We start from the raw sequence: 27,617 nt of genomic DNA, 5'->3' as shown, positions 1-27,617 counted from the left end.
AAAAAAAAAAAAAAAAAAAAAAAAAAAAAAAAAAAAAAAAAACAACAGTGAAGAACAGAAGAGAGACAGGGACAGCTTAGGAAACAGACTGTAGAAGGCCAAGATGGACTATGAGACAAAGAGAGGATAGCTAGCCCTGTAAAATAAAGACAACTGTACATGAAATATTTGCAGAGGACACTGCAGGGCTTCTGAGAGCATTAAGGCTACCTCTAAATGCATAGGGAAGGGTCTGGACAACTGGAGGTGTATGTGACACAAGAAATAAAAAAATTTTTAAAGGGAATCAGCCTTGCTAAAGTATGCATAAATTAATATAACATCTAGAGATGAGTCTGTTTTAGACATAGAATCCTATTCAAACAGTGTTCTCTTTCTAACATATTTCCAAATTGTAAGCATATTATTGCTCTCAGATTTTAGACAAGAAGTAGTAAGAAAGCCTTTGTTGGGCTGGAGAGATGGCTCAGCTGTTGAGAGCACTGAATGCTTTTCCAGAGGTTCCCAAATTCAATTCCTGGCAACCACATGGTGGCTCACAACCATCTGTAATGAGATCTGATGCCCTCTTCTGGTGTGTCTGAGGAAAGCAATAGTGTACTCAAATACATAAATCTTTTTTTTTTTTAAAAGAAAGCCTTTGTTAAAAAGATCCTATGTACAAAGTTATTTCATAATAATCATGGTTTTTGATTTTTTAAAAAAATCCTATGGCTTATTTATGAATTGAAACTGATTCCTAATATTTCCTTTGAAAAGTCAACATTTTATTGTTTACTTTATTGTACTTTTTTGTACATAGGATCTCACTGGAACTCAGTTTAAACCAGGTTGGCCCTGAACTCAAATACCTATGCCTGGGATGAAATGTGTTCGTCGTTATGTCCAGACCCAGGAGTGAACTAAGATCAAACCCCAAGTCCTCACATGTCCTAGGCAGTTGCACTACCACCAAGCTAGACTCCAGTAACACTAGTCAGTGACTTAACAAAGACATTGTTCTTTTATTATAAAACTGGTGGACCCCAGGTTGCTGGGCAGTAAAGAAACAATTGTTTCAAATAATTGGAAATCAACATCCTTGTACTAGGTTTTACAAATTATTGCAGTAAAGGGTAAATTCTTTTTGTTCTAATCTCACAGACTTTTGTTGTTGTTGTCTTGGGGGTGGGGAGACAGGGTTTCATAGCCCTGGCTGTCCTGGAACTCACTCTGTAGACCAGGCTGGCCTAGAATTCAGAAATCCACCTGCTTCTGCCTCCCAAGCTCACAGACTTTTTGAATAACCAGTATGTTTAATCATAATTATTCTTCCTCTGTAATCCGATTTTTATGTTATGATTTACTTTTTTTCATCATTTCAAAAATCTAGTCGGGCGTGGTGGCGCACGCCTTTAATCCCAGCACTCGGGAGGCAGAGGCAGGCGGATTTCTGAGTTCGAGGCCAGCCTGGTCTACAAAGTGAGTTTCAGGACAACCAGGGCCATGATCTGAAACCCTGTCTCTAAATAAATAAATAAATAAATAAGCCTATAGTTGAAGGTAGAAATAACAACTTTTAAACATTTCTTAGTGCCCAGTATATACAACAATCATATAACAAATAAATATTAGATTGAATTGATAGCAGGTATAATGAGTTGAGTATGTTGCTGAATTTATAATTCACTAGAAAGTCAAAAACCATTCACAGTTTCTAAATCAAACTCACCGTCATCTCACCACCAAAGCATTCAGAAGCAAGTTGAGCAGAATCAAAAGGCTTTACCTCAGCATCATTAAACAGATACCTACAACAGAGCAAACAGTACTGATCAAATGTGTATGTACTGGGTATCCCTGTATATACATCGTATTTATTATTTAAAATAAAGACTTAGGTGTCTTAGTCAAATTATTTGATAAGGTAAATTTCAGTAGCTTCTTGTTTTTGTAACTCTAATCTAGAATTGGGAGTATAATTTTTAACAATCAGAACCACTTCAAAAATCTAGCACATCTGATTTGGGGACTGTAGCTCAATAAGAGAACATTTGCTTCACATATGTGAGGCATTGGGATCTATCCCTAGGGCACATGCACAATCTTACAGATTCAATAATTACTGGATATTACCAAAAATAAATGTGCTTAAAATCAAACATATAAAGTAATGAAGAAAGATTAAGCAACATGATATAATATAGACATCATTTAAAAATATATGAGCAGAGCAATTCAATATTCTCATGGAGATAGAGATGAAAAAGCACATGGGAGAGGTTGGAAGGAGAAAAGTGGGGTGACGTATTTTTAAAAAGGGACACTTTTGGCAATGATGCCTGAAAGAATCAGATCAAGAGCTAAATATAACTATTCTGAAAACTGCATGCAGATCACTGAGAGCAGCTGTGTGTTTTGTCCAAAGCAGTATTTCCAACAATTAGAAGAAGGCCTAATCACACGTACAGCCCCTGTATACAGGGTACTTCCTATAGACATCTGAAGACCACAAACAGTCACTGTCCTCAAGTGACTGATCCTCACTTCATTTAAAAAAACAAAACAAAACATGTGGAAGGAGTAAAGTAGGAGAAGCAACAGAGCAGATGCAGGTAACTTCTACACAGCACACACAGCAAGCACTCTGTAGTCACTCAACACAAGGTGTTCTGTAAATAGCTCCTCAAAGAGTGAACAAGATTTGCAAGGAACAATTTTTCCTGTGAATTTCCTATGATTGTTAACAAAAAGCTCATTTTTCAAAGAAACACATATATTCTCAATATTTTAGACCCATCCATAAACTTAAGAACTGATTTCTATTCGTTTGCCTTGAGGGCTGGACAGATTGCTCAGCTGTTAAGAGCACTGATTGCTCTTCCAGAGGTCCTAAGTTCAATTCCCAGCAACCACATGGTGGCTCACAACCATCTGTGATGGGATCCGATGCCCTCTTCTGGTGTGTCTGAAAGTTGCCTTGAACGAAAAGCTTTTTGTGGAGCACCAAGATGGCTCAGCAGATAACTGCTGTCAAGTATGACAACCTGAACCAACACGACAGTCTGAGTTCTATGTATCCACTGATCTGTCTGCCTCCCTATACAGACAAGACACATAAATACAGAAAAAAGGATTTAATATTTTGCCTAACTTCATAGAAAGTTTCCATGAAACCAAGAATTCATCCGAAGAACTACCATAAATTTATATCCTTAAAACTGGGGAATGTTTTTAAAGAAAAACACTAAAAACTCACCACTTATTGTTCTTATAGGCATGTGGATTGACTATGTCTCTGATGAAACTGTAATAGTGCCCACCGTCTGCTGTTCCTGTGTGAACAGTCACTCCAATCAAGTCATACTCATAGCTCTCTGTGTCTTTGGAATGATCACCAACATCTTTGAAACCTAAAATAATTTATATGACATAACGACAGCCATTTTGAAAACATGTAACAATGTCACTTTAAGATTATGTTTTATAAGGTATTTTATCAACAGAAAAAGGAATAAAACTTGATATATAAAATATGCATATTAAAAACTATTTGCAGGCGGGCGGTGGTGGCACATGCCTTTAATCCCAGCACTTGGGAGGCAGAGGTAGGTGGATTTCTGAGTTCGAGGCCAGCCTGGTCTACAAAGTGAGTTCCAGGACAGCCAGGACTATACAGAGAAACCCTGTTCTTATAGGCTCTCTCCCACACACTTAAGGAGCCCTGTGCTGGGCTGGATATGGTGCCTTTAATAGCAGCACTAGGGAGGCAGAGGCAAGTGAATCTGTTTTAGGCCAACCTAGTCTACACAGCAAATGTAGCCAGGGCTATATACAGTAAGACCCTGTCTTAAACATAACAAACAAAAACAAACAAAACAAAAATATCAAAACAAAGAACAAACTAAAACAAAAACTCCACAAGAACAAAACAAATATAAAAAACAAACACAAAAAAGCCCCTGTGGTCCTTGAGATACACACTAGTTAACTTGAAAGAGTTTAGTGGTCATTGTTACTTATTTCACTAAAATCTGGCGTCCTCCTTCAACTTTTTTTTTTCTCAAGACAGTTCTTCTCTGTGAAGCCCTGGCTGTCCTGGAAGTCATTTTGTAGACCTGGCCTCAAACTCAGAGCTCTGCCTGTCTGTGCCTCTCCTTCCTGAATGCTGAGATTAAATATTGTACCACCACCACGTCTGGTTCCCACTTCTACTTTTAAATCAAACTGCTCTAATAAACATAACCAAAGACCTACCAATTATTTTAGACCTACTTTTCCTGGGACTGTTTGTTTGTGGAGACTGATTCAAACTCCTCTTCACCATTGCTCAAGTTAAAAATCAATTTTTCATGGCTTCTCATCCTGTCTCTAGTAAGCAGTGATGAAGTAAAATGTGTGGGGAACCAAAAGCTGTGTGGCATTGTCACTGTTTTACTGCTATTGCTTTAAGAATAATCTATACTACAAAGGGACAATTCAATAATTCATTTATTCACCCAATTAAGAATTCTAAGGTCTGGGGATGTATTGGTAGAATGCTAGCATGCACAAAGTCCTGTGTCCAAAACAGAAGAAAACTCCATCAGTTCTGCCTATTGCTGTACCGCCATCTTCAGTGTGGTTTACAGGAACAGTCACCCTTCACACTGTCCATTATTCTTCACCCCATCTGAAAATAACCTTTTCCTTCTTAAGAGTCTTTATTGTAGAACTTCCCGAATTAAAACTCTAACCTACACTTTTGATCCCAGCATTCAGAAGGCAGAAGCAGGCAGATTCTGAGTTCCAGGACAGCCAGTCTACAGAGTGAGTTCCAGGACAACCAGGGCTACAGACAGAAACACTGTCTTAAAAAAACAAAACAAACAAAACAAACCAATTTAACAGTCAAACAATAACAAATAATAAGCAAAGGACAAAATTGCTAATATGGTCCAAAGCAAAAAAACTATTATGACATTTTTGTCTCATTAATCACTCTGCTACCCTCTTACTCAAGAACATAGTATTCCTTCTTCTTAGGGTCTGACTCTACATCTCAGCTGAAATAGTACTTTCTCACAAAAGTCTTAATTCCTCAAGACCTCTGACAATCATTGTATTTGACAATATATTACAATTTCAAGTTTATTGTAAGACTTACCACCACCTCAGTTTTCCAAGGGCATAAATAATCACTGGAAAAAATACCCAGACCATGGTCCTTGAAGAGTCTAAGACCACTCAGCAGCATGAGAACTCAGGGCCTCATCAAAGCATCTCTGTGTTACAATACATTGTATTCATATGTGGAGAATGTGCAGGACATAGGAAACCCTCACTATATACAGTTCTCCAGTCAAACTGGGGTTCAGTCGTGCCTCCGAAGGCATATGGACATGTCACAGGAACATGTCTGAATCCAGGGCACACATTTCAGTTTGGAAGAAAGGCCAATGGGGCATCCGCAAGTTCTCTGCCACCAGCAAAACTTCCACTTTATGGGAGGAGGAGAACCAGCTGGGGCAGGAGGCTGTCCCTGACATTCCTGGGCCAATCTTGGGTGAAGGGCTGTCAGTGCTGAGATACACAAACAGATAGGCAGATACTGTCACCGGGACCCACCAGCCTCAACACCATATTCTCTTATTCTCTGTATTACCACCAAGAGTGTGGGTTTCCTTCAGAATGCTGCAGATGGCACTTGCCACACTGAGCAGCAATGGGGAGCACTCTGGTGAAAATAAACTTCCCTTTTTATATGTGCACTAGTCTGTCATATGATTCTTATAATAAATTTATTGTTCCTGTGTTTGTCAGGGAAAAAAAAAAGAGTCTAAATATTAGCTAAGTGAGTAAATATATTATATTGTCTCTAAAAAGGTTTTCCTTTCTAGTATGCAAAGACAGCTCAGCAGAACACTACCTGCTTTTCCACAAGACCTGGTTGAATTCCCAACAACCAAATTGTGGATCACAACCATCTGTAACTCCAGTTGAGAGGAATCTAATGCCCTCTTCTGGCCTTTGTGGGCACTGTAAGTATATGCTACATACACATACATGCAGACAGAGCATGCACACATATAAAAAAAATACTTTTACTAAGATTTTATTTGATTCCTAGCACCATGTAGTTGAAAAGTAGCATTAACTTTTCTCATTCATGCAATTTCCTTGTTAACAGAGACCTGAGAAAATGAACTTACCTTCTTTCCTGTCACTCTTCCCCATTAGAAAATCTTCTGTATAGGGCGTCATATCCAAACGTAAAGGGAAAGAAAAGTGCGTATTCACTTTCTCCTTCATCATTGTGACCATATTAAATGTATATCTCATAGTATTGAAACTCAGAATACGAGGTAATTTCTTAAAACAAGCCCTGAAAGGTGAGTAGAGAGACAAATTTAATACGTACTTTATTTCAAAAATACCTTAGTTCTATTTGTATTTGTGCTACATCTATTTTAATAATCAACTTAAAGTAGCAATACTGTTAAGTCACATAATTTTCTACTGGGGTGGGGTGGGGAGGAGAGTGTTCACCCATGTAGGTACCTATGGGAGGCCAGGGGTTGATGTTAGGAAACATCTACTGTTCTCCTATCTAATAGCTATAATATTTTATTAACTAGTTGTATTAGTGTTTCTGCACATGTGTGCACACTCTTGTTTATGTGTGTGGTGAGCATTTGTCATGGCATGGGTCGTGGCAGTCAGTCAGAGGAGGCCTCCGACTTCCACAATGTGCATCCCAACTATCAAATGTGGGCGGTAGGTCTTGGGAAGAGAGTCCCTTTACCTTTTTTGGTTTGTTAAAAGAAAGGGTCTCTCGATGAACCTAGAGCTTGCATTTTTACTGTTGGCAACTTCTTACTTCAGATTTATAGCACTTGAGAAGCAGATACATATATATACTCATGCTGGTTTTCCATGTGGGTGCTGGTGGTCCAAATTTAGGTATACTTACATACACAATAATCACTTTGTTTACTGAGCCATCTTCCCAGCTCAATTTTTAAAATTTGTTTTTTATGTGTATGTATGCATACATGTGTGAAAGTCAAAGACAACTTTTTAGGCGTCTGTTTTCTCTTCTTCCCTTGTTGATGTAAAGGCCTTATTTCTACGGCACTGCATATTACAGATTAGACAGCCTGTCAGCTTAAAAGTGATTTGTCTCCATCTCCTATCTTGCTTTAGGCGTACTGAGATGACAGATGCATACTACCACATTCAGAGTTTTGTGTGGGTTCTAGTGTTGAACCCACGTCTTTAGGTTTGTGCACAGAAAACCCTATCTCAAAGAGCCAAAAAAACCCAAACAAACAAACAAAAAAACCCACAAAACAATATCAACAACAACAGAAAACCCAAGATAGATACGTAACATTGACTTGTGGTTTGTATATAAACACACATACATGCCTATGTGTATCCCTGCACACATGTAAAATACACCATAAAAATATAAACTGATAGAAATTATAAAATTGGTTGTATAAAGTGGTAGTAATAATGTTTTGGTTTTTTTTTTTTTTTTTTGAGTCAGGTTAGCCTTGAATGTCCTGGAACTCACTGTGTATACTAGGCTAGCCTTGGATTATTATTATTTTTTAAAGGTTCATTTTTATTTATATGTATTTCTGTGTGTCTGTATATATGCAAGCCAAATGTGGGGGTATCCATGGGACCAGAAGGGCCTTGAAAACCTGTAGCTGGAGTTATGTTTTCTTTTGTTGTTTGTCTGTTTGATTTTGGACACAGGACATGTAGCCCTTGCTGTCATGAAATTCTCAGAGATCCATCTGCCTCTGCCTCCTGGGTGCTGGGTTTAAAGACCTATGCTACTATACTAGGCCCCCCAAGCTAGAGTTACTTACAGGCAGTTATAAGCCATAGGATGTAGGTGCTAAAAAGTGAAGTCAAGTCCTCTAGAAGAACAAAGTGCTCTTGAATACTGAGCTGCCTCTTCAGGCCTTACTTCTACTCTTTTTTTTTTTTTTTTTTTCAAAATAGTTTGTGTGTGTGTGTGTGTGTGTGTGTGAAAGTGTCCACAGATGGTTGTGAACTGCTTACTAAGCCATCTCCCCAGGCCCAGTTATGTTTCTTGTTTTACACTTGAAGAATACTAAACTATGATTTTCCAAGAAATTCTCTAACAACTATAACCAAAACAGAGGTATCTATAACATTATCAACATCTGCAGTGCAAGGGAAAGAACCACTTTCAAAGTTCTACACAAACTTACTACTTCAAAACTAAAAATTTAACTCCCAAATCTAACTTCCACTCAGCTCTCCTTTCAAGATCCAGTCAAGAGGCAACTGCTTACAAAACAGTTCCAGGCAGAGAGAACTCGGGGTCAGCAGACTTTACCTGCCCCACAGAATCTATTCTTCTGAACCTCCTGTCTTAGACCAACATTAGACAAGTAACTCTGATCTTTCTGTGAAACCATGTCTTCAATTGTTGAATGGAAAACAACTTTGATATTAATAATAGTGAAAATAATTTACTACAACATGTTGTATTGACTAAATTTAGTGATGTAAAAGTATTTCCAAACTAAAAAAATCTGTATTATTATCTAGAAGCCAGTCACTGAAACTAGACAGCGGAGTCAGTGCAGACAGACAAGTATGACCAGTACCTGTATCTCTCATGTCTCTCCTGAGAAACCCAGACAGCTGGCAAGTTTAGAAATCCCCACTTTCTATCCTACTGTGTGTGCTAAATTAAACTTCACTGACTAATACAAGTTACTGAGTTCCAAACAGCTAATATTACCTGAATCGCTATAGTGTACTATGTATCCATGTTAATTATATCACATTTACATACAGTTGTCATTATCAAAGATCTATATCCTATCCTGAGTTTGTCTTTTCATTCCATTGGGTAATCAAATGATAAAAGTTACAAGGAAAAAAGCATACCTCTTTTCAGCTCGGACTTTCTTTCCACAGTGAGAACAGGTGTACATGTTGTCCCCTTCCAAGGTGTCTTTGATAGTAACTTCATCCAGAGACTCCTATGTGTAAACCAACATTGGGAAGATGATTTAGATGATTTAGCAATTAGTCAGAATGCATAAAAAAAATCAATTTCTTTTTTAATAAGAAGCAATTTCAAATTAAATTATATATTTTTTTTCTCATATGAAATCTAACTTTTGTCTGAATTTGCGTGGACTATGCTTTAGTGTATTTGTAAATGGCGAATCTGGATTCTGAAATTAAACTTTTTATTTGTGATTTTCAAAAAAGAAGGAAAAAAAAAGAAATCTAACTTTTAAAAGATATTTACACTTTTACTGGGAAATAACCAATTACGTAGTCTATCTTTAGTATTAAAAGAGTAAAGCATGAAAGAAAATACATGAAAACAGCTATTTCTTCGCATGACCACAAATTTGTTGTGTGTGTTTTCGTGCATGTGTGTGTGTGTGTGTGTATGTATAAAGCATAAACAAGTCCAAGTTTTGTACAGTATCACTCACATAAATATTCTTCATATCTGCCACCTGGCACCTCACAGTATAAAACTCTTCAGCAGTTTGACTAACATGTTCACAATCCTGGATGATCAACAAGCAAAAATTAGCAATTAATTATAAGCCCCTCCCAAAACCCCTTATAAAACAACAAACAGATATACTTACCAATGAAACAACATTGTTTGTAATGACACCTCCAAACAGGCTTTTGACAGTATTTTTCTATAATATAAAACAAATCAAAGTCTGTGACTGAAATTCAAAGTTATATAAATTTCAGACAAATTTTCAGTATTCTAGTACTAACCAGTTCTGGAGACATTTCTTCAACTTTAGTAATCAGATCTGTAAAAAACTCTGTCATATCTTTCTGTTCCCCAGTATTTAGAGGCTGCTTATCCATAGTATAAGTTTTACAGAAAGGTCTAGGGTTATATGCTTTGCACTCACTCTCCTACAAGAGAAAAGGAGAGGAAGAAATATCAAGTAAGAAATGGCCAGAACAAAATTTTTAAATCAACAACAATCATATAGGTTGGAAAATGCCATGTCGCTAGTACTTAGAAGGTGGAAACAGGAAGATCAGGAATCCAAGGCTAGAGAATCGGAACCTCCTGGATTCATGAGAGACCCTAGCTCAGAACAAAAGCCAAACAATTAAAAAAAAAAAACACCAAAAACAAAAAAACATCTCTGCCCCCACAGAAAATAAGATAAAAACCAAACTCAAAACAACAAAGCAAGTTAGAAAGTTTTCTGCCCGTCAACAGACAGACAGACAGACAGACACACACACACACACACACACACACACACACACCCCACCCCCAGATTTCACTTTGTAGCCCTGCCTCTGTTTCAGACTCCTGCATACTAGGGCTGGAGAAATATTCCACTATACCCAGCTGAAGACGACAATTGTTCCAAACACCCCCTTCATTTCTTTGGTTTGAGCTGAATGGTACTTTTAGTTTAATGGTCCTGATGTTGAGATCATAAACTCACCTTATGAAATTATTATTGGAACTCAAATTTTAAGTTTCTCTACGCTGAACTATATGAAATTTTCTTAAAAGCAGTTCAGATTAGAGTTAGATGTGATGGCACAATGTTAACCCCAGAACTCAGAAGTCAGAGGCAGGAATCTACAGCCTGTTCCGGAACAGCCAGGTCTACACAGAGGAACCTTATTTGGCAGGGAGGGGTAGTTTAAGCAGCAGTTCTGATTTTGTCACTTCAAATGTGCTCCATCTCTCTTAAAAGGAAAATTTAAAAACCAGGGCATAGTAGTGATGTACCTATATTCCCAATATGCAGACAGCTGTGACAAGATGTTAAGTAAAAGACCCACATATACATGAACACCCTGTCCCCAGAATGAGGTGACATTAAAAGTCAGCATCAAACAAACTAGTGTACTTTCTATTTGTGTAGGAAAAGAAAAGTTTTTCAGTCTGAGAATACAAGATACTTGTGGCATTACCTGTCCTGAAAATTCCAACATGTATAACTTTAGAATCAGAAATAGAAAAGAAACATGGAAACTGACAAATGTTTTGCTGACTCCTAAGACTTCTAGTTGATTACACAACAGGAAGACAAGAGAAAGGAGCTCTGAAGAACCTTATATATGCAATCATACAAGTAAAAAGCAACTAGGTAATGGGCTTCAAAGGGCTTCCTGTTATCAGGGGTGAAGCAGGCTAAGTAGCATGAATAAGACCATAAATACAATACTCCCCTTAAAAAACATTCAATGTTTTAAATAAAATAAATTCCCTATCATGAATAAGACTATCTGCTTGTACAGTGCTAAACTGTCATCTCTGAAAACATAGATACAAGAAACATTGTATGTCTTGAACAGGTTACATTTAGGAATATATATGTATAGATACACATACTCACAATAACAAACGGGGGGGGTGGGGGGCGCAGAGAACCATGTGTTTGGAAGAGAATGGAGAGGGATATACAAAAAGGTTTAGAGGTAGGAAAGGGACAGGAGAAATGTGATTAAATTATAATCTCAAGGAAATAACTGAAAAGACATACCATAAAATTGGTTTTCTATTTCAAACTTTGTGTGTGCACGCGCATATGCATACATGTACCATCTGCATAACTAGGGAAGAAAGAGCTGTATTTACAAGCAACTGTGACTGACTGAGGTGAGTGGCAGGAGCAAAACTTGAAAAACTCTACAAACACAGTAGCAACCACAGTTTTAACTGAGGTACCAATATTAAAAAAATAGTAATTTTTTTTTTTTTACTTTTGTAAGTTTAATTACTTTTATTTTCTTTGTATGGAGTTTTGTCTGCAAGTATGTCTGTGCACCAGGCATGTGCAGTGCCTGTCGAGGCCAGAAGAGGACATTAGAGCTGGTTATAGAGGGTTGTAAGCTGCCATGTGGATGCTGGAAACAGAACCCAGATCCTCTGGAAGACCAGCTAGTTTTCTTTTTTCTTTTTCTTTCTTTAAAGATTTATTATCTTGTGTATATGGGTACACTATAGCTCATCTTCAGACTGTAGCTGTCTTCAGATGCACCAGAAGAGGGCACTGGATCTCATTACAGATGGTTGTGAGCCACTATGTGGTTGTGGGGAATTGGGCTCAGGACCTCTAGGACAGCAGTCATGCTCTTAACCACTGAGTCATCTCTCCAGCCCGATCTAGCGTTTGTAAAAAGATCCATTACTTTTTCCAATGTGGAGATAAGACTTAAAGGGGACAAAGAGACAACAGTTAGAAAGTTTGCATAAAAGAGTTAAACCAGTGTGCTTGCTGGTTTTATGTCAACTCAACACAAGCTAGAATCAGCTGAGAGAAAACTTTAATTGAGAAAAGGTCTCCATAAGATCTGGCTGTATGCATGTCTATAGGGCATCTCTTAATTAGTGATTTATGAGGGAAGGCCCAGCCCACTGTGGGTAGGGCCATCCCTAGACTGGCAGTCCTGGGTTCTAAAGGAAAGCAGGCTGAGCAAACCTGAGGAGCAAACCATAAGGAGCAAGCCAGTGAGCAGCACCCTTCGTGGCCTCTGCATCAGATCCTGCCTCCAGGACCTTGCTCTGTTTGGAGTTCTTGTCCTGATTTCCTTTGGTGAAGAACATTTTACATGGAAGTGTAAGCCAAATAAACCCTTTCCTCCTCAAGTTGATTTTGGTCATGGTGGTTTCCTTGTAGCAATAGAAGACATAACTAAGACAACAAGTGACAGGAAAAATACTAGAAATGAAGGGCAAATTAACAGAACATAAGTAACTCAGTTGTGATTGCTACTAGTCTATAACAAAGAAGAGGGATAGCAGTAAGTCTAATTAACAGAGCCAGTAAAATATTTATGGTCACTATAATAAAGAATAATCTAATTAGTTATTCTGCACATTTTCCCAACATACCATTAAATATGTAAACATTTTCTGAAGTTCCAGAAGAGTCGTCTTATGCTTCATATCTTCTGAGTACTGAGAGACAAGAGGAAACAGTGAAAACTAACGGAGGTATGTGGACATCCCGTATTACTATACTTCATCCTTCTAGCTGTCTGGAAGGAAACACCTCACATTTAACCCTTTTATTACATCTTAGAAAAATCAGGGTATTTTTCTATTACAATAAATACAGTGATAGCCATTATGATAAAAAATTGACTATAGAGAGATCTTTCTTAAAACTGCTTTTTAGCCAGGCAGTGGTGGTGCACGCCTTTAATCCCAGCACTTGGGAGGCAGAGGCAGGCGGATTTCGGAGTTCGAGGCCAGCCTGGTCTACCAAGTGCATTCCAGAACAGCAAGAGCTATACAGAGAAACCCTGTCTCAGAAAAAATCAAAAAATCAAAAAACAAAAAAAACTTGCTTTCTAGATCACATACGTTATTGATAAACAAATATAAAAAGCACTTTAAGTATGTAAATTCCCTTGTAGAGTAAACTCAAATATTATAAATTACATTTTAGTATCAATTAGTTCACATTCTATTTTTTCCTGGAATAATATACATCAATCCTAAGGAAGAAAATTGTTCGTGACTTCTTTAAACAATCTAAACATCAAAGTACTACAATCCATGATTAGAGAATCCAGCTATACTTAAACCTAATTGCTTTTATCTATTTTTTAAGTTTATTAATTTGGGTGCAGGCATATGCAAGAACTCCAGAAGTCACCCTCCAGTGTGGACCTCGGAAGTGACTTATTTTTAGACACATTGTCTTGTACTGGGACCTCCTGTTCCTTGGCTAGACTGGTTGGTCAGCAAACTTCGGGACTGCCTTGTATCTGCTGTCCCCGACACTGGGATCACGTACTTGCCTTTTACATGGGTACTAGGGGTCAAATTCAGAATCTTTTAGCTTCCACAACAAAGTGCTTTACCCAATCAGTCATCCTTACCTTACAAAAAAGACAAGTTCTCAAGTTGTTTTACCTGGCCTGTGCAGTGCCTTAAATAAGAATGGCCCCCATAAGTTCGTATGTTTGAATGCTTAGGGAGTGCCACTATTTGAGAAAGGATTAGGATGATTGGACTTGTTGGAGAAGTGTCTTTAGGAGCTGTCCTGGAACTCACTTTGTAGACCTGGCTGGCCTCAAACTCAGAAATCCGCCTGCCTCTGTCTCCCAAGTGCTGGGATTAAAGGTGTGCGCCAACACTGCCCAGCTTAAAGTATTCTTTAACATGAACAAAAAAAGCACCAAAATGTATGACCAAGTCATTATTCGGGGGGAAAGGGGGCACTGAAAACATGATTCTTTGTTTCTTTCATGTTTATAAAACACTACAAACCTGGTGGTAGTGGTGGTGCAAGGAGGTGGTGGAGGAGGTGGTTCTATTCCAGTTCAAAGACGGCCTGGTCTACAGTGAGCTCCAGGACCTGAGAAACCCTGTCTTAAAAATAAATAGAAAAGCTCTCTTGTCTCTCCTCTCTCTCTTAAGCTCTTGCTTTTACTCTCACTTTCGCCGTCCTTCTTTCCCCCTCTTCTTCCCTCTCTCCACAAGGCCATGGCCGGCCTCTACTTCTCTACCTTTCGTGTCTCTCTCTTTCTGTTTACTACAATAAAACTCTAAAACCATAGAAAAAAAATAAATAAAAAATAAAATTAAAAAAACGTGAGAGCCAACCCCTGACATTATTAATGATAATCTTCTATTCTTGCAGAAAGGAGCCTAAAATAAATCTCTCTCCTGAGAGGCTTCATCCAGCAGGGGATGAAAACAGATGCAGACCCACAGCCAACATCAGGTGGAACTTGGGGAATCTTGTGGAAGAGTGGGGCAAGAACTGAGGGAGCCTGTGGTATCAGGGATACCACAAGAAGACCTAGAGAACCAACTAACGTGGGCCCATGGGGGGCTCACAGAGACTGAACCCCAAACCAAAGAGCATGCAGAGGTTAGACCTAGGCCCCTGCACCTTTGTAGATGTTCAGCTTGGTCTTCAATGGAAACCGAGACTTTCTCTGACTCTGTTGCCTGCTATTGGACACACTTCCCCTAACTGAACTGCCTGGCTAGGCCTTAGTGGGAGGGGATGCTTAGTCCTGCTGGGACTAGATGTGGGGTGGTCCACAAAGGCGCCCTGCAGTCAAGAGTAATGGGTGAGGATTTATAAGGGTACAACTGGGAAAGCAGGGAAGGGGGGGTTGCAACTGGGATGTAAAGTGAGTAAACAAACAAATAAATGAAGCTAAAAAAGAAATCTGTATTCCTTTTTACTGAAATACAATATTAACTATGCATACTAAACATATAAAACCCAAAAACTACATAAAACTACATAATGAAACTACGAATAAGTGTAAATAAAATTAAATACATGAAAATAGCCAGGACAACAAAAATTTCTTTTCCCGTATATTCTTGATATTAAACAATGTATTATTATTATATCAAATTAGTTATGATTTATAAAACTATTTAAGCTTTGGTTTTCAGTTTGGAAACTCTACCTTAGCAGTGAAGACAGCCTGTCTTGCCTCTGGTATCATGTACAGCTGCTGAATAGTAGAGGCCAAGTAACAAGTAGCTCCAAGGTTAGTAAGGCCAACAAACCGGCATTCTGCACGGACATCCTCATGAGGCCAGTAGTCCCACTTGTAAGGTGCGTGGGCTGCTGATAAAAAGAGGGAGAAGATACCCCAAACAAACTTAAACATATCTTGCTTTGATTGGCACCTACTACCTCTATTGATTTGCCAGCTAGTATGTGTAGAATTATAATTTAAAATATTAAAAATTAAAAAAAAAAAACATTTTAAATCTAATTATAAAATTCAGATAACAGTCAAAGCATTACTTTACTTGGTATTATGCTACTTTGTACAAAAAAAACCAAAATACTGAAAATACATAAAGGTTTTTTACATTTTTCTAGTAAAATCAAATGCTGACTCTTCTATCAACAATGTGTGTATAACAAAGTGTGCAAAAAGGTGATTGTCCTTTAAGTTTTCATTTCTGCGTTCAATTTATAAAGATTCAAGAAAAGGATGAGTGCTTACACTGCATGTGCTGTGCCATAACCCAGTTGTGTATTAGCCTGTAGTTCTCAACAGACCCTTTCACCATCTCTACCAATAAATCATAAGCAGCAGCTCTGCAAGAGTGCGATTTGCACTTTGGCTGTCGTCGGTCCTTTAGACTGGGCAACAAAAACAGAAGATTGAAGATATCTCTTAAAAATTCCTAGAAGGTAAGAAGAAAGCAGGTATGTTATCTAAACATGATACCAATTATATTCCAAACATAATGACACAAAAAACAAATTGGCTAATGGGCTAACTATAATTTGCTAAGATCCCCATCATAAGTACATAGCAGTATCATAAATCATCACCAAAGCTCTTTCTCTTGAAGAAAACGGAACAGAATGGACCCATCTTTTAGTTTCTCCCCACTTCAAATTTCATATCTATCCGTTCAGATTATCCTTGCACAGTGTTATTATTTTCATTTGTAAATTACTGATATTCTATTAAGGCCTTGTCATTCCCTATTTGCCAAATCCTACAGATGTTTCTCCATGTGGTGAACAACAAGAACAGATGTACCTCACCCACCCTGAGTGCCAGCCATGCAAGAGCAGAGACAGTAAGAACCTTCCTAGTAGTCAAAACTGTGACAAATGCCAGTTAGGATGAAAGACATAAACCTCTTTCCCATTATCTTCTTAATTTTGTAAACTAAAGAAACAAGGTTTACTCTCAGATGGACCTAAATTGTTTTAATGCAATCAGTTTTCAAATCCTAATTTATAACAGACTTTTGTCCTAAATTCAATCTGTGTATTATGCTACATTTTGGCTATAAAGCAGAGTTGAAGATATTCATCTAGCACATTTTAATTTAGGCTTAAATACAAATAGAAGGTGATGTGCTTGAAGGGAAGCCAAGGCATGCACAAGAGCAGGGATGGGGACCACTCAAAGATGAGTTTACCCAGGTTATCTTTTTACTCAATTCGTCTACAAAAAAGCTGTTGATTCATTCTCTGAAAACTACATAAAACTATACAATGTACTATGTCTGTATCCACCTTACTTCCCTCTCTACCATACCTATCTAATGTCCATTTATCTTGCAACATGTGCTCTTTCCAAGCTCATGATCTTTCTCCCCTCCTCCCCCTCCCCTCCCCTCCCCTCCTATCCCCTCCCCCACTCCCTCTCCTCCTAGCCAATCTCTCTTGCTTTTTCTGAGGCAGGGTTTCTCTGTGTAGCCCTGGCTGTCCCTGTACTCATTCTATAGATTAGGCTAGCCTCAAACTCAGAGATTCACCTGTCTCTGTCTCCCAAATTCTGGTGTTAAAATCGTGTCACCATTGCTTTCTCTTTTCTTTATTCTGAATAAGCCACTGAATCCAATGAATCTCCTCCTACAGACATGGGCAAAGCCTATCCATGCCCTCCCCAGTTACTGTGAACTGCTGACAGCTCCTCAGCTAAGGAGACCTCAGGTCGCTTGTTCTTTTCTAATTATTCTCCCTTACATTGTACCTAGTTATCTCTTACACATCCCAAACATTACTACTGTATCTACCCTGTAGACTGAGAAGAAAACCTCTACATACTAAGATTCAAACAGCATCACTCTTTAGTAAGACTGGCATGTTGTTGCAGTCTGAAAAACCTGACTTGTAATCAGTTCCCTACATGAATATCAAACTTTCCCTAAATGACAGAAGTGGTTCACTGTACCAAACTGCATGTAGTTTATGCTAAACATGTTTTAGGAATCTTGAATGTCAGCAACTGGAAATGCAGGACACATGCTCAGTCACAGTAACCACAATGGCAGAGTTAAACACGTTCAATTCCACCATAATGAAAACTATCAGTGAGTCCTCTGAGTCCTGACAAATCACTCAAGAGGGGTGCTACTGGGAAAGCAACACATAGGACTCAAAAAACTAAAACCAAAACATCTTAAAATGTTTGCCACTAGGATGTTTTCGCCAGATCTATTTTACTACTTCTAAATATTGTAAATCATACTTTCTAGATTTGCAAAAGAAGACAAGATTGGCTACTAAATACACAAAATGATTTGAGTCTTATTTCATACAGATGACTCAGAGATGATATAATTTTATTTTTATCTATTTAAGGATTCAGAACTGAGATTACTGTCATGGAGACCCAAAACAACATGTAACCAACTGTTTGGTTACCAACTGGTAGCCAAACATTTCAACAGCAAGTACGAATTGGCCATAAAAAACTAACAATGAGGGGCTGGAGAGATGGCTCAGCTGGTTAAGAACACTGACTGCTCTTCTGAAGGTCCTGAGTTCAAGTCCCAGCAACCACATAGTGGCTCACAACCACCTGTAATGAGATCTGATGCCCTTTTCTAGTGTGTCTAACAACAGCTACAGTGTACTTATTTATAGTAATAAATAAATCTTAAAAAAAAAAACCTAACAATGAACTATCTTTGCCAAACATCTCATATCTCAAAGGAAAATAAGCTCTATTTGTATAGTGATTTTCAAAAAGTATACTTAAAACCCATGATTAAAGCATTTTACCATAAACACTGAGACAATGAACATTTCTGGTTTCTATTCTGAATCTACCTTTATTCTTCAAAAAAGAACTTACACAAGGATGACAGAATTTTTTTGTTTTGTTTTTGTTTTCCTGAGACAGGTCTCTCTATATAGCTCTGGCTGTCTTAGGACTCACTATCTAGAGCAGATTGACCTTGAACTCACATAGATCCACGTGCCTCTAACTCATGAATGCTAGGACTAAAGGTATTCACTACTGTGGCTCAATATTAAAAATAGTTTTTGGTAATGAATCACATTGTAATACAAAATAAATTGAAAAATGTACGGTATAACATGCTTGTAATGTCAGCACTCAGGAGGTAGAGGCAGGAGGACCAGGAGTTCAAAATCATCCTGTGCACATAGAATAAACTATGCAGTATTCAAAGCCAACCTTGGTTATTTCAAGACAATTTCAAAGCAACAAAGAAGTACCAAAACATAGCACTTCTGAACATTATGTAAACAACGTGTTTTATATTCTCCATCTAGATTCCTTAACAGAGTACTTAAGAGAATAAAGGTACTTGCTGCCAAGCCTAATATTTTCATTGCTGGAAACAACATGATACAAGTTATTGTCCATAAGTTGTCCTGAAACCATCTCACATATGCCATGGCATAAATATGACCACAAATATTCACAGGAATACTCACATAAAATGCACACGACTACCTATATTCCCAACACTCTGGAGATAAAGGCAAGAGGATCAGGAAATCAAGGCCAGCCTTGGTTCCAAATCAAGTTCAGGGCAAGCTTGGGCTTCACAAAACCTTGTTTCAAAAACAAACAAAATACCTTGGCAGGCATGGGGTGGATAGTCAAGATACACAGAACCTTCTTTGTTTTCCAGTACTAGGCAGCTTTGTATTCTTTTGTAATTTTTGTGTACAATGTTATATAAAAAAAATCAGTTTAGTATGTACCTAATTTTGGATAAAATTTTATGTAACAATTTAAACACAAATCTATACATCTAATTATACCACTGAATATACTACTGGTGGCAAAAAGGAGAGTGCATTGACAAAAATACAGCATAATAACTGTTATTTTAAGAGAGCTAACTTTTTTAAAAAGTAGATGTAGTAGTTTCTAGGAAAAAAAAAAACCAGAAACAAGAACAACAACAGCAGCAGCAAACTAAAATTAAGTGTGATGTACTGGCACATGCTTCAAGTCCCTGAAAGTCTACTACTCACAAATTGAAAAATAAATAGACTGAGAGAGCAGTAACAAAACTGATCAGTATTATTTCTTAAATACTGTATCAATCAATAAAAAGTAGTAAAAGTAATGAATAACAAGTAAAATTAAGGGGTTGTGGGCTTTGTTATAGAGAAGATGAAATATAAGAATCAGAACAAATGAACTTTAGTGTATAATGTGTATGTATGTGTACATGCTTTACACACACATACATATATTACATATACATTATATGTATATACTACACAAATACATACACAACACACACATAATATAAACAAGTCATAGCCAGGCGGTGGTGGCGCACGCCTTTAATCCCAGCACTCGGGAGGCAGAGGTGGGCAGATTTCTGAGTTCGAGGCCAGCCTGGTCTACAAAGTGAATTCCAGGACAGCCAGGGCTACACAGAGAAACCCTGTCTCAAAAAAAAAAAATTAAAACAACAAAAAAACAACAACAACAAAACAAGTCATGGTACTCTTTTGCTTACTATTTAAAAGACAATAAATAGCCTCAAGATAACAGTTCTCAAAATGAGAAGTAATTACCTTACTGCAGGAGATAAGTGCCAATGACATAGTCATTAAGAGCTATAAATATTCAAGACACACTTCAAGGAGGCCTTAAAAATATGAAAGCATGAGCTACAGAGCTGGCTCAGCAGTTAAGAGCACTAGCTGCTCTTCCAGAAGTCCTGACTTCAATTCTACAGCAACCAAATGGTGGCTCATGACCATCTTTAATAAGATCCGATACCCTCTTCAAGGGTGTCTGAGGATAGCTACAGTGTACTCACATACATAAAATAAATAAATAAATCTTAAAAAAAAATGAGAAGCAGGGTAAAGCCATTATAGTTGGAATGATCATCACCAACTGACTCCACTACGTGAAGACATTAGTGCACAAGAGAAAATATATATAAAAACGTTTTCACATAGGAAATGTCAGAGAAGACATTCCCCTGAGTAACAGAAATTAAAATTTGTTTTTACGTTCTAAACATATATTCTAAGTTTCCTATTTTCACTATTAATTTATTCAGAATTCATCATCAAGCTCTAGCAAACATGGCTTGGATATAATGTAAAACAAAACAGAACACACATACAATGTAAAAAGAAGCTTCAACTATGATTCATGAATATATTTTAAAGCATACCTGTCCCTCTCTTGAGAATTTGAAGGGTGGCTTGTGTTTAATAACACTTGTTGCGAGTCTCAGGAGCCCTGAAAGCCCATCATCTTCTATACTGCCATCTAGGTGGTCCAGGATTTCTCTACTGTTAGAAAAGAATGCAAGCAAAAGATAAATACAGATATTTTTTTCTCTTTGTTTACTAATATAATTGGTAATTCTGCATTAGATTTTTACCTGCGAATACAGTCAGCCAAATGTCTTGCCAAAGCATCTAAATCAAGGAGTGTTGTCTTAAGGCAAAAAGAAAATACAAAATTCAAATACAGATTTTTATGGTTGATGTATCACAAATTAGAAAAATATAAATTATTTCATTATATATATAAAAAGTTATTTTACAAATTAAGCTATAAACTTGATTTACCTTTTCATCTACATAGTATCAAAAACAAACAAATGAACAACCCCCAAAGCCTATACTTTAAAGTACATCAAGTCCATTCCATTAAAAAAGGCAGTGGTGGCTCATGCCCTAAACTTCAGCACACAGGAGACAAATTCATCACTGCCACAGTAGTAACTATAGTGGAACAATAAATGCCTGACCAGATACTAGTTTTATTTTTCCCCCTTGACTTCATCTATCAAGATACAATTTACACATGGAGCAGTGACGTGTACCACAGTATACTATCCACACTCCTTTTTTTCTATTGTCATTATCTTTGACCCACGCTTTAATAATAAACTAAACATTACATTTTGGAAAATGGTTCCCAAATATCAAAATTGATCCTCCTTATGTTAGTCTCACCTCTAGAATTAACATACATATATTTCCAGCTTAACTAATTTATATAAAGAGGAAAATCTAAAGTCTATGTGACAAGTGTATCTTCAAAAGGTATTTGTTTTAAAGATTTATTTGTACCTGGATGTTGTGGAGCAAATCTTTAATCCAAGCACTTATTTGTTCAAAAGAAAATGTTTTAGCTTAGCTTAAAATAATTTCAATTGAAAGATTTAAAGTCAAAGTAAAAATAAGAAAGAAACTAGGACAGAACATAATGGAATGATGTAACAGGAACGTTAGGACAGAACCTGCTCCTTAGAGATCAATAAAGGCACTCTCAGCTGAAAGGACAAATAAAGCCCTGAGTGGCTGTGCAAGGCTTGAGTGTCTGCTACACAGCAACAACTGAAGACATATGCTTTCAACATACCTGACTAGCGTCCTTTATGTGTATGTTGTCCACTAACTTGCATAATAACCAAAAATATTCTTTACATCCAGGTTTTAACAGTGGTTCTTCTTCATAATCATCTATCTATTAAAAGAAATTTTAACTTGTAAAATCACTTTTAAAAATATTAACATGTTTAAGCAAGCACAAACTTTATGAAAGTAAATCCCTAAACAAATAATATACAAAAACTAAAAAAGAGTGAATTCCTGGTGAATTCTGTAAAATCATAAAATCAGGAGATAAAGAAGAACTAAATATCACCTTTAGTCCAAATTTACTCTGGAGATAGAATAAAGCAAGGTCTCAGAGAAAGAAACAAAACAAAAACAAGAAAAGAAAAACAATCTCCAATTATTTGGAAAAGATATAATCATAGGAAAAGATGGAAATTCTACAGTGTGTATTTTTATAAATTATTTTAAAATACTAATGAATCTTTTTTGTTTGTTTGTTTGTTTGTTTGTTTTGAGACAGGGTTTCTCTGTATAGCCCCAGCTGTCCTGGAACTCACTGTGTAGACCAGGCTGGCCTCGAACTCAGAAATCCGCCTGCCTCTGCCTCCCGAGTGCTGGGATTAAAGGCGTGCGCCACCACACCCGGCATAAATCTTTTATTAGATATTAAAAATTATTGTATTTATTATGTAATAAAAGCTTTTTACAAAGTGTCACACTAGGTAAAACAAAAAGAATTAAAAAAAAAAAAAGAACAAATAAAATGAGTGAAGAAGGGTGCTCCATAATTTTTCAACTTTGTAGGGACAAACAGTATCTGAAAAAACAGAGACAGCTTAGAGTATTAAAAGGCTATTCATATCCTCATGACAGACAATTCAAAGCTGAAATCTCATCACATGGATGCTGTTAGTGGCTGTAATGCTGACCCTGAGAATGGTATGAGGCATCATGGTGTGCACTGACATTCCCAGCACTCCTGGGCCTGGAGGGGAGAATCAGGAGTTTATGAGGTAACAAGGATACAGTTCACAATAACAAATTTGCAACAAGGTAAAAATCCTACCCTTGGAGGTTTGAGTGCTTGAGCATCAGGAAGGAATTTCAATAATGTTGAGGCAGCCAAAAGAAGGAAGGATCGATGGATTGAGTCTCCTCCATCTAGGCCTGACAGAGATAGCTTATAGAGACCGTTGCAAGATTCATGGCGAACTGCAGTCTAAAGGAAAAAACAGAGACAGCTTAGAGTATTAAAAGGCTATTCATATGCTCGTTAAATAGCTCAGCTGATAGGTTGCTTTGAGTTTGCTCCCCAATTTTAATTCCCAGCATTTTATCAATCAGATTCTAGCACTGAAGTATTATGCTCAGCTACTCAGTAAGTTGGAGGCCAGACTGTCTCAAAAAATTAAGCTTATCCTAAATTGCATTATCAATCTTGGTATCAAACTGGGCTACATAAGACCTTGGCGGGGGGTGGGGGGGTGGGGGAATCCTGGGAATACAACCCATATAATGGAGCATTAGAGCAGGTTCCCCGCATGTATAAATAAGGCCTTGGGTTTGGGCCCCAGCACAGAGGAGGGTGGAAGAGATGTAAGCAGAAAGGAGAGGAGCACTTGTGTGTGCACAGAAAGGGAAAAAAATGAAGAGGATAAAACCAATGAAGAAAGGAGAGGGAAGGGGAGTACTATTAGTACAAACAGCTTTAGGAAGTCTTGTCTGTCTGAAATGAAACCTTTCTGTTGGCTAAGGTGGCCCCAAATGCCAGCCTGGCAGTCCTTATCCTCTTGCCTATACCTCCACATGCTGAGAACACAGTGAGTGTGCCTGAGGTGAGGGTGGCTGACTTCTTTCACAAAGCATTTTGTTTTGCTGAGGACTAAACATAGAGCCTGGCACATGTAAGGCAAGCAAGTGCTGACCTACATCACCAGCCCTAGCAATGTACTGTAAACAACATATAACCATTAAAAGTATTCAGTACTGCACGGCAGTATATGCCTACTTTATTTGAAAAGAAATGCTTAAGGCGATAAAGCAGAAACAAATATAAAAATATACAGGTAGAAAAATAAATAGGATTAAAGGTTTTTCATAATTATGGCATTTACAACATAAAAACATTTTAGAACCACAGGCAACTTAAAAAGTATTTAAGTCACTTCACAGATTCCAAGTGAATAATCCAGATGTGGCCACCTGGAATATCCAGAACACAACACAACTTAAAAAGAGGCAAATATGACTGTATAGTATTTACACCTTTTAGTTTATCAAATTCTATATCTAAATGGTAAAGAATGAAAATGATTAATAGAATCATGAACATTCCTTTACCATTATCTGATCGTATTTAGTGCTAGTAATGCAGAGCTTGTAGAAGCAGCAGCAGTAACCGACCTTTCTCTTTTCTCTTACCTCGGGAATAAGCAGAGTCAGCTGTTTTAGCCAATCTTGTAAACGATCACTGTCGGCAAGACTAGACTTGACTAAAGAGCAGCAATGAGCCCAGCTCACCAAGAGCCACATTGAATAATGGGACACTGAAAGAAAATAAAGGCATGATATGCTTTGTGTTATAAAGACATAATGCCCAGTATTAAATACAGAGTGTTTAACAATGGCTTTTTACACTTTCCTTAAAAATTATATTTAAAAAACCTAAACTAAACTTTGTTGAGCTCTTACCTTCATGTCTAGACCTGTGATCAGACTGAGCTTTCAAAACTCTGTAAAACAAGAAAACGGCATCACTTCTAATTAAGTTTGGCAAGGTAGTAAAATAATTACTATATATTCTTTAATAACTTCACTCCAAATAGACTTCAGAGACTTACATAGTCAGACTCTGATTGCCACGTATTTTTAAAACTACTAGTAAGTGAAACACTTGGAAAAGCAACAAGATGGTTTTTAGAAGATAGGATAGTATAGGGGGTTGTTGTTAAAAAAAAGTAAGAAAGCAGCCGGGCAAGGTGGCGCACGCCTTTAGTCACAACACTTGGGAGGCAGAGGCAGGCGGATTTCTGAGTTCGAGGCCAGCCTGGTGTACAGAGTGAATTCCAGGACAGCCAGGGCTACACAGAGAAAACCTGTCTCAAAAAACCAAAACAAAAAAACAAACAAAAAAAAAAAAGTAAGAACTTCAGAGAGGAGGAATACATTTTTAGGTCTATTACACAGCAAAATAAGTATGTGTTAATAAAAATATGTTGATTGGGCTGGGTAGTGGGGGTAGTGTATGCTTTTGATTCCAGTGCTTGGAATGCCTGGGCAGAAAAAGATCTCTGTGAGTTTGAGACCAGCCTGACCTACAGGGTGAGTTCTAAGACACCCAAGGACTACTTCTAAACACCTTTCCTCCCACCCCCAAAAAAACAAAATAAGAAAAAAACTAAGCGAACTGATCTGAGGTATGGCTCACTGGTAAAAGAAAACAAAACAAAAAAGATCCAAAAACAATTAACAGTAACAAACACGATTAAAGCACCACTGTACGACAATTGTTTTCCTAGCACATAGTAGCATATAAAAAGGCCTGGGTTTGGTCCTTGATACCAAAGAAAATAACAGTGTATTTCACAATAAAGTAAAAATGAAAGAAGCTGGTGCTGCAGACCAGCAATTCCAGCCAATCAAGAAGCTGACACAGGAGAATCTGGCATAGCTTGGCTGAATGGTGGGTTTCACTCCTTCCACTATCTGGATGCTGAATGGCCTAGTACCTTTATCCTCTCTTTCAACAATTTTGTTGACACTCAAAATTAATTTGTAAACTCATTTATACATGAAAAAAGGCATACATTAATATATCAACCAAGAACATGATATTGTGTGTGTGACCTTCAATTGCTGGGTGGCAAGTGCCTTTCCTACTCACTGAACCATCCTGTTGATCCTCTTTTGTTTTATAAAAACAGGATCCTCACATGCAGCTCAGGCCTATGCTGACCTCATAGTTCTTGTGGCTCAGTTTCCACAGTAGCTGGCATTATGGAAGTGCACCCACAGACCTGACCCTCAATGGTTAGTTTTTATAAACTCATCCTAGCTCAATACATTTAACTCAAGAGGAATCTATATGTGTCTGCATAAGAAGAATTTTAGTACCTGATAAAAGGTTCATTCTGGCTCCTTGGGTGATGGCTTTAGAAAACAGTACAGCACAGAACTCAGACAAAACAAGAGATTAAGAGAAGTAGTGCTGCCAAAGATTTCAATAAGCCTTTTTATGTTTTTTTTTTAAAGAATGAATTACATCAACTTTATACGTACTCTTTGTGTATAACAAAGTTTAGTCTAATAAAACATGAAATATTTAAAATTATTATACTCTAATATAACTTTTGACAACATGAGACATATAACTAGGTCCCTATATATTTGTGTCTCTTTTCTTTTTTGGGAGGTGGTGGTGGTGGTGGTTTTACTGAATGGCTGAGTAGCCAGGCTGTCCTGAACCACCTGGCTCTGCCTCCCAAGTCCTTGAATTAAAGCATGTGCTGCCACCATTACCACCAGGCCTATTTCCTTATTTGAAACTGTATTAAATTTTTGTATATTTCAAAGTTTCTAAATAAATGGTTGCTTGTTTAAACCATATACTGAGAATTTATTTATGCAAGTTCTGTGCATTAACATACTGTGTACTGCTGGTGCTTCAGTTTATTTTGTGTATTGGGGATATGGGGGTGAGGGAAGGACAAAGAGAGAGAGTGAGAGAGAGACAGAAGGAATACGTGTGCAAGTATGATACATGCTTATTCAGATGCAGGGCCCAAAAAAATCTGTAAGGTATCTACCACTTTCCACACAGGGGTTCAGATATATTGGACGAGGATATAAGCCAAGAAGCTCCATAACCCTTCCTATCTCTGTCCACTCAGTGATGTAGAGCAGGTTTGTAGAGATGCCCAGCAAAGTGGGTACAGAAATCTGAATACTGGTCCTAGTGATAAAGCAGCAAGTGCTTTGACTAATGAGTCATCTTGATAGCTTTTTTAGTTTTACATTTACACATCTAGTTCCATCCATGAAAAGCAGACAACGAAATCCCAAAAATCCAGAATTTCAACATTTCTGGCAAGCAAAACTAAAGCATCTTTCAAAAATGATGGTGGGATTTCCCCAGCTATCAAGTCCATTACACACTTGCAAGTGCTCAAACATATGTGTAAAAGTTTGAGAAACCTGTTCAGAAGGGGAGCATGACATCAGGACTGAGGCTGGGTAGACACTGTTTAAGGAGGAGCACTGACCCTCAAATGACAGGGCTATAACAAAGGGAACAAGAACACATTTCAAGTGGCTTCTGTAAGGCAGCTGGCATAATTTGAGAAAAAGGAATGACATTAAAGATTTTTAAGCTGGGCGGTGGTGGTGCACACCTTTAATCCCAGCACTTGGGAGGCACAGGCAGGCGGTTTTCTGAGTTCGAGGCCAGCCTGGTCTACAGAGTGAGTTCCAGGACAGACGGTGCTATATAGAGAAACCCTGTCTCAAAAAAAACAAAAACAACGAAAGATTTTTAAATAAATA

The 27,617-nt window shown here is 37.6% G+C and overlaps 1 protein-coding gene across 4 annotated transcripts in view; it reads right to left on the bottom strand.

The window, feature by feature from the left end:
- The window catches only part of Usp34 (ubiquitin specific peptidase 34), a 189,400-nt gene that overhangs the window by 45,871 nt on the left and 115,912 nt on the right, over positions 1-27,617 (bottom strand). For 3 of the 4 annotated variants that reach the window (XM_029483281.1, XM_029483283.1, XM_021175769.1), the window contains 16 exons: positions 24,768-24,808; positions 24,498-24,622; positions 23,143-23,295; positions 22,099-22,203; positions 21,110-21,165; positions 20,897-21,017; positions 15,970-16,153; positions 15,418-15,581; positions 12,869-12,934; positions 9,769-9,915; positions 9,627-9,683; positions 9,465-9,542; positions 8,902-8,996; positions 6,171-6,343; positions 3,239-3,392; positions 1,712-1,790 (listed from right to left, as the gene is read on the bottom strand). In XM_029483281.1, the coding sequence (XP_029339141.1) occupies positions 1,712-1,790; positions 3,239-3,392; positions 6,171-6,343; positions 8,902-8,996; positions 9,465-9,542; positions 9,627-9,683; positions 9,769-9,915; positions 12,869-12,934; positions 15,418-15,581; positions 15,970-16,153; positions 20,897-21,017; positions 21,110-21,165; positions 22,099-22,203; positions 23,143-23,295; positions 24,498-24,622; positions 24,768-24,808 (1,798 nt within the window). The remainder of the gene's footprint in view (positions 1-1,711; positions 1,791-3,238; positions 3,393-6,170; positions 6,344-8,901; positions 8,997-9,464; positions 9,543-9,626; positions 9,684-9,768; positions 9,916-12,868; positions 12,935-15,417; positions 15,582-15,969; positions 16,154-20,896; positions 21,018-21,109; positions 21,166-22,098; positions 22,204-23,142; positions 23,296-24,497; positions 24,623-24,767; positions 24,809-27,617) is intronic. The other variant, XM_029483282.1, reaches the window with a different exon arrangement.

The sequence above is a fragment of the Mus caroli genome, chromosome 11 (assembly GCF_900094665.2).
Source record: "Mus caroli chromosome 11, CAROLI_EIJ_v1.1, whole genome shotgun sequence".
Taxonomy (NCBI): Eukaryota; Metazoa; Chordata; class Mammalia; order Rodentia; family Muridae; genus Mus; species Mus caroli.
The sequence above is the reverse complement of the archived record's forward strand: the minus strand, read 5'-3'. Positions and strand labels throughout refer to the sequence as shown.